General features: G+C 39.7%; 1 protein-coding gene across 4 annotated transcripts in view; it reads right to left on the reverse strand.

Moving 5' to 3' along the window:
• Window positions 1-13,316, reverse strand: part of LOC105495424 (zinc finger protein 573) — a 55,062-nt gene that overhangs the window by 29,951 nt on the left and 11,795 nt on the right. Inside the window, exons 3-6 of one of the 4 annotated variants that reach the window (XM_071087667.1) lie at window positions 5,416-5,506; window positions 4,357-4,401; window positions 3,025-3,157; window positions 1,494-1,586 (exon numbers count right to left, since the gene is read on the reverse strand). In XM_071087667.1, coding sequence (XP_070943768.1) covers window positions 1,494-1,586; window positions 3,025-3,157; window positions 4,357-4,401; window positions 5,416-5,484 — 340 coding nt within the window. In that variant the 5' untranslated portion in view covers window positions 5,485-5,506. Of the gene's footprint in view, window positions 1-1,493; window positions 1,587-3,024; window positions 3,158-4,356; window positions 4,402-5,415; window positions 5,507-13,316 lie in introns of those variants that run through there. The other 3 variants (XM_011764942.3, XM_011764943.2, XM_011764944.2) reach the window with 3 other exon arrangements.

Below are 13,316 nucleotides of genomic sequence, written 5' to 3' on the forward strand. Positions count from 1 at the left end.
TCTGAATCTGTCTGATGTTTTCAAAAATGCCTTGAAAACAATTACATCGTTTCTAATCCTTCGTATTCCCAACAATTCAAATTCAACAATACCTCATATGATCTGACTCCTCCTAACAGTGTGACCTCATTTCTTGTCACTCTCCTCTTAGGATCTCTATTCTGGTCTACTTTGGTGCTCCTCAAACTCACATAGCTCTCTCCATTCTCCTCCCTTGACTCTCCACATTCCTTCCCTTCACTGCCCCAGTCATCTCCTTAGCCTTCCAAGCTCATTATTCAGCTTGGAATATTCTTCCCCAGATAAACACATGGCCCGTGACCTTATACCATGTCTCTTTCCAAATACTACTGCCCCAAAGAAGCTGTCCCAGGCAATCTCATCCAAAACGGCCTAATCTCTGCTTACTTTCTACCATTGCTTATTCCACTGTCTAACAGTATTTGTTTGCCTGTTTATTTTATTTTATTTTTGAGACAGAGTCTCACTCTGTTACCCAGGCTGCAGTGCAAAGGTGTGATCTCGGCTCACTGCAACCTCTGCCGCCTGGGTTCAAGCAATTCTCCTGCCTCAGCCTCCCGAGTAGCTGGGATTACAGGCACCTGCCACCATGCCCAGCTAATTTTTGTATTTTTGGTAGAGACGGGGTTTCACCATTCAAGATCGGTCAGGCTGGTCTTGAACTCCTGACACATCATGATCCACCTGCCTCAGCCTCCCAAAGTGTTGGGATTACAGGTATGAGCCACTGCGCCCGGCCTACCTGTTTATTTTTATGTGTTCTTTAGTACAATGTAAACTTCCATGAGGATAAGGACCTTACATGTCTTGCTCATGATCACTACATTGATATGTGTGTTGTGTGTGTGCGTGGGTGCAAAAGTGGAGCCGGAAAAACAGCTGAGTCCAAAACACAGGTAAAATATTGCACTCAAGAAAAGAGGCTGGGTGTAGTGGCTCACACCTGTAATCCCAGCACTTTGGGAGGCTGAGGCGTGCGGATCACGAGGTCAGGAGTTCGAGACCAGCCTGGCCAACATGGTGAAACCCTGTCTCTACTAAAAATACAAAAATTAGCCGGGGGTGGTGGCACATGTCTGTAATCCCAGCTACTCGGGAGGCTGAGGTGGGAGAATTGCTTGAACCCAGGAGGCGGAGGTTGCAGTGAGTGGAGATCAAGCCACTGTACTCCGGCCTCGGTGACAGAGCAAGACTCTGTCTTGGAAAAAAAGAAAAGAAAAGAAAAAAGAAAGCACCCATCACTGAAAACGGGTTTGAAATAGAAAAGAAATAAGGTGGTTGGTAAATGGGGTAAAGTTGAAGCTTCTTCTATAGCTTATGCTGCGATCTTTATTCCCCACCAGGTTGTAGGCCTTTGCTCCACAAGTCTGGGTGCCTAGGAGGGCTTCACAAACAAAGTGACACAAAAGTGTCTCCTTTCTCTTACCACATGGGCTGTGGCTGGCCCTGATGGTGTCCCCTGCCTTCCTTACCTGTGAACTGTGTTTCTTCCCTCAAAATCATCCAGGGCTCTTTTCCTTGCTCCAGTAAGTCCACCACAACTGGTTTAGAAATGGAATGTCCTCCTTATAAGAAAAGAAATGCCACATGTTATAAAAATAAAAACAAAAGTAACAGAAACCTTTGAGCTTTGGTTAAATTTACAATGAACTAAGGACTTCAAATAAAAGAGGGGAGAGATGATTAAAGAAATGAAGCAGGTACAGTAAAACCTTATTTTAATGTAAACTCATACACGCTTGGTCTCTTAGGAGAAAGTTTTACCTGTGACCTTATAAATTGTCTATTTCCAAATATTACTACCCCAAAATAGCTGTGAAGTTCTCTAGAGCCAGAAGGCTGGGGCACAAATTATTCCTCTTAAATCTACCAACCTTGTGACTTTGGCCATGTGACTTCAACTCATTATTCCAATTTGGCAAATAAACTGGGCATAATACTACTACTATTGGCTAGGCGCAGCGGTTCATGCCTGTAATCCCAGCATTTTGGAAGGTTGAGGTGGGAGGATCACTGAGACGAGGAGTTTGAGACCAACCTGGGCAACACAGCGAGACCTCATCTCTACAAAAAATTAGTCAGGCAGGGTGGTGCATCTATAGTCCCAGCTACTCAGGAGGCTGAGGCAGGAGGATCACTTGAGCCCAGGAGGTCAAGGCTACAGTGAGCTATGATTGCACCACTGCACTCCAGCCTGGGCGACAGAGCAAGACCCAGTCTCAAAATAAATAAGTAAATAAATAAATAAATAAGATAATAACAATAATACTAACACACAGTTATATGAGGATTAAGTTATTTTATATATATATATATTCCCCTCCCTTCTGAAGAGTGGCTGGGGACATAATGACCACAGTTGTACCAATTATGATTATCTTATTATTTCTGTATGAGATTAAAAAAAAGCATCCCGACTGATATATAAAATCTTCATTCAAACTCAATGCAAAGTTCATGAATTATAACTTTCAACAATAAATCATACAAATTGGCTACAGGAAATGAAATGTGGACTCTTCAGTTTTCAACAAATATTGTTCATCTAATCCAGCACTATGTAAGTCACAGGGGTTCTTCTTATACTCAGAGTAAATCATGAATCTGCATCTGTTGTCTCTGCAGGTGGATCAGATGATGACACAGCATATCTATAGGAATTCTGGAAATACACACAATGGGAAACCAGGATTCCTGGACAATGGTTATTCATGGACTAATAATATATAATTTTATAATAATAATATACAATTTTAACACAGCCCCTTGGATATTAAGGAAAGGAGGCAATCATAAGGGGCAGGAGAATATGTGACTATCTCTAAAGGATGAAGAAAATGATGGTGTTTGGTGGCACAGCCATTGTCAAACAGGCGGAGCTGAAATCTTCCTCTAAGAACAGGAAGAACTTCAACTATATAAAATACAGCCTTGAAATTCACTGCATTGAAAGGTAACATATCACAGATCACATTTTAAATTACTTGAGGCAAATAAACTTACCCAGTGAGACCAGGTTTCTGTAGTTCTCCAACATCACATCCCTGTATAAGTCCCTCTGATTAGGGTCCAGGTATTCCCACTCCTGCTGAGAGAAGTCTATGGCCACATCCCTGAATGTCACTAATTCCTGAAACTGCAAACCCATTCATTACATAATTTTAAAAACATTTTAAAGATGGAAAGACAGGATATTAACAGCACACTGGAGAAAAGGAGTGATATAGCATATGTGGCTAATGACTGGTAGCAGACTAAAGCAATGTGTCTACATATTCCTAAAGGATCCTATTGCCACAGACAAACTTTTCTGCATGTGGAAGGCTCCCACAATAATTCAGACCTGCTGAGGAATGGATAAAATAAAATTCAATTAAGTATTAAAGACACAACTACATAGTCCGCTAGTTGTGTGATGCATAAATTCCCAATAAACATGAGTTTCTAAACTATTTTTCCTTTAAGTTAGAAAAATGAGATGTCCTTGTCAAATTTAATAATCTCCATATTTTATTGTTTTGTTCTATTTATTTATTTTTTTTGAGACGGGGTCTTAATCTTGCTTAGGCTGGAGTGCAGTGACTCAAACAAGGCTCATTGCATCCTTGACCTCCCAGGCCCAGGTGATTCTCCCATCTCAGCCTTTCTAGTAGCTGGGACTACAGGTGGGCAAGACCTGCCCAGTTAATTTTTGTATTTTTTGTAGAGACTGGTTTTACCATGTTGCCCAGGCTGGTCTCAAACTCCTGGGCTCAAGCAATCTGCCTGCCTCAGCCTCCCAAAGTGCTGGGATTACAGGTATGAGCCACTGCACCTGGCCAATTTCCTTTTTTTTTTTTTAAAAAAAAAAAAAAAGCTTTTGCAGAACATTTAGACATTTCCACAAGCCTCAAGTTACATCATTATGTCAGAACACGTAATAAGCATTTTTCTTTATTTTGACAAATACATTTATTGACTGTGCAACAATCAATTTTATTATGAATATTTCAGACTTACTCCATTGTTAATCCATCTTTTACCTTCATGTACATTTAAAAAAAATTTTTTTTTTTTTTTTTTTTTTTGAGACAGACGCACTCTGTTGCCCAGGCTGGAGTGCAGTGACACAATCCCAGCTCACTGCAGCCTTGACCTCCCAAGCTCAAGCAATCCTCCTACCATAGCCTCCCAAGTAACTGGGACTACAGGCCCAGCTGATTTTGTACTTTTTTGTAGAGATGGGGGTCTCACTTTTTTTGCAAGGGGTCTCAAACTCCTGGCCTCAAGCGAGCCTCCCGCCTTGGCCTCCCAAAGTGCTGGCATTACAGGTATGAACCAACGTGGCTAGCCTACCTTCATATACTTTGTTGGACAAAACTTCAAAGATCTTCCCCAGTTCTGGAAATCAGCATATTTACTCCTTAGGATAATATTCTCATTCATCGCCATTTTCCATCATTTAATACTTTTCTTATTCCAGAATGGATACTGATATAGGATGACTCATAATCAAAAAGATGTCACCCAAGTTCAGCAGCACACGTTCAACCACAAAATAAAAACTTGTCTCTCAGTCATTCCTTGGCAAGATCCATGGTATATCTCCAACAATTCTAAAATTCTTAAAGAATATGAGATCTCTGGTCGGGCGCGGTGGCTCACGCCTGTAATCCCAGCACTTTGGGAGGCCGAGGCGGGCGGATCACGAGGTCAGGAGATCGAGACCATCCTGGCTAACACAGTGAAACCCCGTCTCTACTAAAAATACAAAAAATTAGCCGGGCGCGGTTGTGGGCGCCTGTAGTCCCAGCTACTCGGGAGGCTGAGGCAGGAGAATGGCGTGAACCCGGGAGGCGGAGCTTGCAGTGAGCCGAGATCGCGCCACTGCACTCCAGCCTGGGCGACAGAGCGAGACTCCGTCTCCAAAAAAAAAAAAAAAAAAAAAAAAAAAAAAAAAAAAAAGAATATGAGATCTCATGGCATACTAAGACAGACCAATTAATAACCAAATCCCATCTTATCTGCCTAGAAAACTCAGGTCTGTGGAGAATGTCAAAACCTACCTATGGTACCCAAATAGGACCAACATCTCTAATTCACCAAACCAAGGACCTATAAAGGAAGCTCAAATAGTTCCCCGTTGAGACTTCACTCCTTTACTGCTCTATCATAGACTTTGGTTGAAGAATAAGCACATGAGTATTAAATACATTTGACAATAAATAGAAAAGTGGACAGAAAACACTTGTAGGGAGAAAACTGAGTTATTTGCTATCACTATGCACTGTATTAGAAGAAAGTGGGGACAGATAACTGAAGGGGGCCTTCTTAAATAGGAAGCCTTAGGTTAATGAAAAAATCCACATAACCTATGATCATGATATTGCAAGGAAACAGAATTAATCAACTTACACAGGTCATGGTTTTAGAACTGTAAGACCTGATCAGTCCTACTCGGTGGGGTTCCAATACCAGAAACATTCAAATTCCAGAGAATCCAGAGCTGAGAGAAGAAAAGAGATGTTAGTGTTCCCAATATGACTTAATTTAATAAAATCTTTCACCTCCTCTATTTCTCCTTCCAAATTAATCCCTCATAACTGAACACATAACTTAAGGAAAAACAGACAATGAATCTAAGCACTCCTTCACACCCCAGGAAACCTAGCTACACAAAGGTAGTTTTAGAGTAAGTCACTGGCTCATTAAAGCCAGAACCAGACAAGATAACAAGATGTTTTCTGGACAAGCCTCCAATTTGGGAAGGCTGATCTAGACTTGAGATTTGGCTGCTCAGTTTCTCCATGAGAAGATTCACTTGCCTTCATTCCCACCTTCCAAGGCTGAGAGAGGGCTCACCATTCAAACTAGAAGCTTTTTTTTTTTTCTGAGATGGAGGCTCGCTCTGTTGCCCAGGCTGGAGTGCAGTGGTGAGATCTCAGCTCACTGCAACCTCTGCCTCCCAGGTTCAAGCGATTCTCCTGCCTCAGCCACCCAAGTAGCTGGGACTACAGGTGCGCACCACCACACCTAGCTAATTTTTTTTGTATTTTTAGTAGAGACAGGGTTTCACTATGTTGGTGGGGCTGGTCTTGGTGATTCACCCGCCTTGGCCTCCCAAAGTAATCAGATTACAGGCATGTGCCATCGTGCCTGGCCTCAAACTAGAACCTCCTCTAGGGCATCAGAATCAGTTGAAATTGGTCAAAATATGAGAAAGAACACAGCACAGAAGGAAATGCTTAGGCCTGGTTCTGTGTTGAGTACAAACTGCCTTGCTAAATACAAAATATACACATAATAGAATACCAAGAAGCTATCAGATGTTAAGTAATGTATTTAATAAAATAAAAAAATTTCAGATATACTGTCAAAAGAAAATTAAGATGAAAAAACAGAATGTGCAATATCACTGAATCATTAAAAAGACAGACAAGCATTGAGACACAGGCTATAGGACATCAATACATTGAGAAATCTGGTAATTTATTTATTCTGTTACATTACAACATGATCGTATGTTACCATTACTTTTCTTTTAGTTGCTATCTTGATTTTCTTTTTTGAATATATTTCATAATCATTTTAACATTGTTCATGCATTAACTTAAAAAATACATGTGTACACACACACACACAAATGTGTGTGATAAAAGTTGGGTTTGTTTTGTTACTTAGCCACAATGTCATCCAGACTAATGTTAAACTCTCTCTCTCTCTCTTTTTTTTTTTTTTTAAAGGGGCAAGGCGTCTTGCTCTGTCATCCAGGCTAGAGTACAGTGGTGTGATCATAGCTCACTGCAAACTCAAGCTTCTGGGTTCAAGTAATCCTATTGCCTCAGTCTCTTGACTGGTTGGGACTAAAGGTGTGTACCACCGTGCCTAGTTAATTAAAAACATTTTTTTTAGAGACAGGGTCTTACTATGTTACCTAGGCTGGTCTCAAACTCCTGGGCTCAAGAGATCCTCACTCCTAGGCCTCCCAAACTGTTGGGATTACAGGCATGAGCTACCACGCCTGGCCTACTTTCACTTTTTATCTAACATCACTTGAAGAAAAAATTAGACAGTAAAAGCTTACAGAATACATTCACTAACTTCCATATATATTCCATGGACTTAGTTACAATGATGACCAGAATCTAATCAATGCCACCTCCACATGAATTCCCAAGGCACATCACCTGAATCTCTCTAGTGGTCTTCACTATACACTGATTTACCCGTTCCTATTTACAACTTATAGTCCTTGCTGAATTATTGGCATTTTAAAGTAGTGACTAGTCCTAGCCACAGCAATCAGACAAGAGAAAGAAATAAAGGGCATCCAAATTGGTAAACAGGAAGTCAAACCTGCTGTTTGCTGATGATATAATCATATACCTAGAAAACCCTAAAGACTCATCCAAAAAGCCCCTAGATGTGATAAATAAATTCCATAAAGTTTCAAGATACAAAATTAATGTACACAAATCAGTAGCATTGCTATATACCAACATCGACTAAGCTGAGAATCAAATCAAGAACCCAACCTCTTTTACAACAGCTGCAAAAACAAAACAAAAGCAAAAACAAAAATCCAGAAAACAAAAAACTTAGGAATATACCTAATCAAGGAGGTGAAAGATCTCTACAAGGAACACTACAAAACACTGCTAAAAGAAATCATAGATGACACAAACAGATGGAAGCACATCCCACACTCATGGATGGGTAGAATCAGTATTGTGAAAATGACCATACTGTCAAAAGCAATCCATAAATTCAATGCAATTCTCATCAAAATACCATCATCATTCTTCACAGAACTAGAAAAAACAATCCTAAAATGCATATGGAACAAAAAAAAAGAGCCTGCATAGTCAAAGCAAGACTAAGCAAAAAGAACAAATCTGGAGACTTAACAGTCCCTGACTTCAAACTATACTACAAGGCAATCATTACCAAAACAGCATGGCAGCGGTATAAAAACAGGCATGTAGACCAATGGAACAGAATAGAGAACCCAGAAAGAAAGCCAAATACTTACAGCCAACTGATCTTCGACAAAGTAAACAAAAACATAAAGTGGGGAAAGGACACACTATTCAACAAATGGTGCTGCGATAATTGGCAAGCCACGTATAGAAGAATGAAACTGGAGCTTCATCTCTCACCTTAGACAAAAATCAACTCAAGATGGATCAAAGACTTAAATCTAAGACCTGAAACCATAAAAATTCTAGAAGATAACATTGGAAAAACTCTTCTAGACATTGGCTTAGGCAAAGAGTTCATGACCAAGAACCCAAAACCAAATGCAACACAAGCAAAGATAAATAGATGGGACTTAATTAAACTAAAAAGCTTCTGCACAGCAAAAGAAATAATCAGCAGAGTAAACAGACAACTCACAGAGTAGGAAAAAGTATTCACAAACTATACATCTGACAGAGGACTAACATCCAGAATCTACAAGGAACTCAAACAAATCAGCAAGAAAAAAACAAATAATCCCATCAAAAAGTAGGCTAAGGACATGAATAGGCAGTTCTCAAAAGAAGATATACAAATGGCCAACAAACATATGAAAAAATGCTCAACATTATCAGTTATCAGGAAAATGCCAATAAAAATCACAATGTGATACCACCTTACTCCTCTAAGAATGACCATAATTTTAAAAAATCAAAAGATAATGGACATTGCCATGTTTGTGGTGAAGAGAGAACACTTCTACACCACTGGTGGGAACAAAAACTAGTACAACCACTAAGAAAAACAGTATGAAGATTCCTTAAAGAACTAAAAGTAGAACTACCATTTGATCCAGCAATTCCACTAATGGGTATCTATCCAGAGGAAAAGAACACATTACATAAAATTCTTTTATTATTATTTTTTGAATGATAGAGATAGGGGTCTCACCATGTTGGCCAGGTTGGTCTCAAACTCCTGGCCTTAAGTGATCTGCTGGCCTCAGCCTCCCAAAATGCTGGGATTACAGGTGTGAGCCACTGTACCCAGCCAGAAGTAATTATATGAAAAAGACATTTGCACACATGTTTACAGCAGCACAATTCACAATTGCAAAAATATGGAACCAGCCTAAATGTCTATCAACAAGTGGATAAAGAAAATGTGGTGTGTGTACACATATATATACACTATGGAATACTACTTGGCCATAAAAAGGAATGAAATAATGGCATTGGATATAATCTGAATGGAGTTGAGACCATTATTCTAAGTGAAGTAACTCAGGAATGGAAAACCAAACATTACATGTTCTCATTTATGAGTGGGAGCTAAGCTATGAGGATGCAAAGACATAAGAATGATATAATGGACCTCAGGAGGCTGAGGGAGGAGAATCGCTTGAACTCAGGAGGCAGAGGTTGCAGTGAGCCAGACTGTGCCACTGCACTCCAGTCTGGCGATAGAGCAAGCTTCTGTCTCAAAAAATAAATAAATAAATAAATAATATTTAAGAGATGGTCTCTTGAAGTAACTAATACAAACTTCAAGTCTTTTTGTTAGTCTTTTGGGATATGATTTTCAGATTTAAGCTCTGATACTTAATAAAATGTTTCTTAAAGTCTCATTGGTTAATTGGGAGAGAATGTCATTTAGCATATAAAATAGTCTGAAGATGAAGTAGAATAATCCACATAAAATATTTAATAAAACAATTGCTTAATGTAAGTTGGCTTTTATTATCAGAGATGAAGAACTTTACAAATTTCCTAAATGTACTGCTTTCAAAGAAACATAATTCTACTAATTCCATTTTTTTTTTTTTTTTTTTTTTTGAGACGGAGTTTTGCCTTGTTGCCCTGGCTGGAGTGCAATGGAGTCCTCTGTTGGATGTATAGCTCTCAGCTCACTGCAATCTCTGCCTCCGGGTTCAAGCAATTCTCCTGTCTCAACCCCCCAAAGAGTTGGGATTACAGGCGCATGCCACCACACCCAGCTAATTTTTATATTTTTAGTAGAGATGGGGTTTCATCATATTGGTTAGGCTAGACTTGAACTCCTAACCTCAGATGATCCGCCCACCTTGGCCTCCCAAATTGTTGGGATTACAGGCGTGAGCCACCGTGCCCGGCCTACTAATTCCATTTTCTCATGTGAAAAAAATTAATGTTTCTCTGGCCTGAATTCTTATGTGGCTAACTAAAAAATGTTGAAGGCTGGCTTTAAGCATACAATTCTCCTCAATAAACAATATTAGCAAAAATGATTCTCAAATACCTAAGGAGAAAATGTGCCCTTCCTTTGCCCCCAGCAGCTAGAGAAAAAACATTTCAGTAACCTAAAGCTGCTCAGAGAATGTGATCTGATAAACTGCCAAATTAAGAATTTAACAGCAGCCTAAATTCTGTTCTTCAGTACAACATGGTGATTTCTGTGACTCTTCCTAACTTTTACTATCTATCTCATGTTTCGGCTAGTATCTATTCCGAGTATCTATTGTGTAGACAATGTTTCCAATACACTAGGTACAATAGATCTAAATTTCATACAATAGGTACTTGGAGGCACTTGGACATCAGAGATTATTTTTTGTTCTGTGAAATGAAACTGAATCTAACTTTTATTTTATTTTATTTTATTTTTGAGACTGAGTCTCACTCTGTCGCCCAGGCTGGAGTGCAGAGATGTGGTCTCAGCTCACTACAACCTCCGCCTTCCTGGTTCAAGTGATTCTCCTGCCTCAGCCTCCTGAGTAGCTGGGATTACGGGCACCTGCCACCACACCTGGTTAATTTTCTTTTTTTTTTTTTTTTTGTATTTTTAGCAGAGACAGGGTTTCACCATGTTGGCCAGGTTGGTCTCAAACTCCTGACCTTGTGATCTGCCCGCCTCAGCCTCCCAAAGTGCTGAGATGACAGGCGTAAGCCCAGCTGAACTCTTTTTTTTTTTTTTTTTTAAATTATTATTATACTTTAAGTTCTAGGGTACATGTGCAAAACATGCAGGTTTGTTACATATGTATACTTGTGCCATGTTGGTGTGCTGCACCCATCAACTCTTCAGCACCCATCAACTCGTCATTTACATCAGGTATAACTCCCAGTGCAATCCCTCCCCCCTTCCCCCTCCCCATGATAGGCCCCGGTGTGTGATGTTCCCCTTCCCGGGTCCAAGTGATCTCATTGTTCAGTTCCCACCTATGAGTGAGAACATGCGGTGTTTGGTTTTCTGTTCTTGTGACAGTTTGCTGAGAATGATGGTTTCCAGCTGCATCCATGTCCCTACAAAGGACACAAAATCATCCTTTTTTATGGCTGCATAGTATTCCATGGTGTATATGTGCCACATTTTCTTAATCCAGTCTGTCACTGATGGACATTTGGGTTGATTCCAAGTCTTTGCTATTGTGAACAGTGCTGCAATAAACATACATGTGCATGTGTCTTCATAGCAGCATGATTTATAATCCTTTGGGTATATACCCAGTAATGGGATGGCTGGGTCATATGGTACATCTAGTTCTAGATCCTTGAGGAATCGCCATACTGTTTTCCATAATGGTTGAACTAGTTTACAATCCCACCAACAGTGTAAAAGTGTTCCTATTTCTCCACATCCTCTCCAGCACCTGTTGTTTCCTGACTTTTTAATGATCGCCATTCTAACTGGTGTGAGATGGTATCTCATTGTGGTTTTGATTTGCATTTCTCTGATGGCCAGTGATGATGAGCATTTTTTCTTGTGTCTGTTGGCTGTATGAATGTCTTCTTTTGAGAAATGTCTGTTCATATCCTTTGCCCACTTTTTGATGGAGTTGTTTTTTTCTTGTAAATTTGTTTGAGTTATTTGTAGGTTCTGGATATTAGCCCTTTGTCAGATGAGTAGATTGCAAAAATTTTCTCCCATTCTGTAGGTTGCCTGTTGACTCTGATGGTAGTTTCTTTTGCTGTGCAGAAGCTCTTTAGTTTAATTAGATCCCATTTGTCAATTTTGGCTTTTGCTGCCATTGCTTTTGGTGTTTTAGACATGAAGTCTTTGCCCATGCCTATGTCCTGAATGGTACTACCTAGGTTTTCCTCTAGGGTTTTTATGGTATTAGGTCTAACATTTAAGTCTCTAATCCATCTTGAATTAATTTTCGTATAAGGAGTAAGGAAAGGATCCAGTTTCAGCTTTCTACTTATGGCTAGCCAGTTTTCCCAGCACCATTTATTAAATAGGGAATCCTTTCCCCATTTCTTGTTTCTCTCAGGTTTGTCAAAGATCAGATGGCTGTAGATGTGTGGTATTATTTCTGAGGACTCTGTTCTGTTCCATTGGTCTATATCTCTGTTTTGGTACCAGTACTATGCTGTTTTGGTTACTGTAGCCTTGTAGTATAGTTTGAAGTCAGGTAGCGTGATGCCTCCAGCTTTGTTCTTTTGACTTAGGATTGTCTTGGAGATGCGGGCTCTTTTTTGGTTCCATATGAACTTTAAAGCAGTTTTGTCCAATTCTGTGAAGAAACTCATTGGTAGCTTGATGGGGATGGCATTGAATCTATAAATAACCTTGGGCAGTATGGCCATTTTCATGATATTGATTCTTCCTATCCATGAGCATGGTATGTTCTTCCATTTGTTTGTGTCCTCTTTTATTTCACTGAGCAGTGGTTTGTAGTTCTCCTTGAAGAGGTCCTTTACATCCCTTGTAAGTTGGATTCCTAGGTATTTTATTCTCTTTGAAGCAATTGTGAATGGAAGTTCATTCATGATTTGGCTCTCTGTTTGTCTGTTACTGGTGTATAAGAATGCTTGTGATTTTTGCACATCAATTTTGTATTCTGAGACTTTGCTGAAGTTTCTTATCAGCTTAAGGAGATTTTGGGCTGAGACAATGGGGTTTTCTAAATATACAATCATGTCATCTGCAAAGAGGGACAATTTGACTTCTTCTTTTCCTAACTGAATACCCTTGATTTCTTTCTCTTGCCTGATTGCCCTAGCCAGAACTTCCAACACTATGTTGAATAGGAGTGGTGAGAGAGGGCATCCCTGTCTTGTGCCAGTTTTCAAAGGGAATTTTTCCAGTTTTTGCTCATTCAGTATGATATTGGCTGTGGGTTTGTCATAAATAGCTCTTATTATTTTGAGGTACGTTCCATCAACACCGAATTTATTGAGCGTTTTTAGCATGAAGGGCTGTTGAATTTGGTCAAAAGCCTTTCTGCATCTATTGAGATAATCATGTGGTTCTTGTCTTTGGTTCTGTTTATATGCTGGATTATGTTTATTGATTTGCGAATGTTGAACCAGCCTTGCATCCCAGGGATGAAGCCCACTTGATCGTGGTGGATAAGCTTTTTGATGTGCTGCTGA

The sequence above is a fragment of the Macaca nemestrina genome, chromosome 20, assembly GCF_043159975.1.
Source record: "Macaca nemestrina isolate mMacNem1 chromosome 20, mMacNem.hap1, whole genome shotgun sequence".
In the NCBI taxonomy this organism is placed as follows: domain Eukaryota; kingdom Metazoa; phylum Chordata; class Mammalia; order Primates; family Cercopithecidae; genus Macaca; species Macaca nemestrina.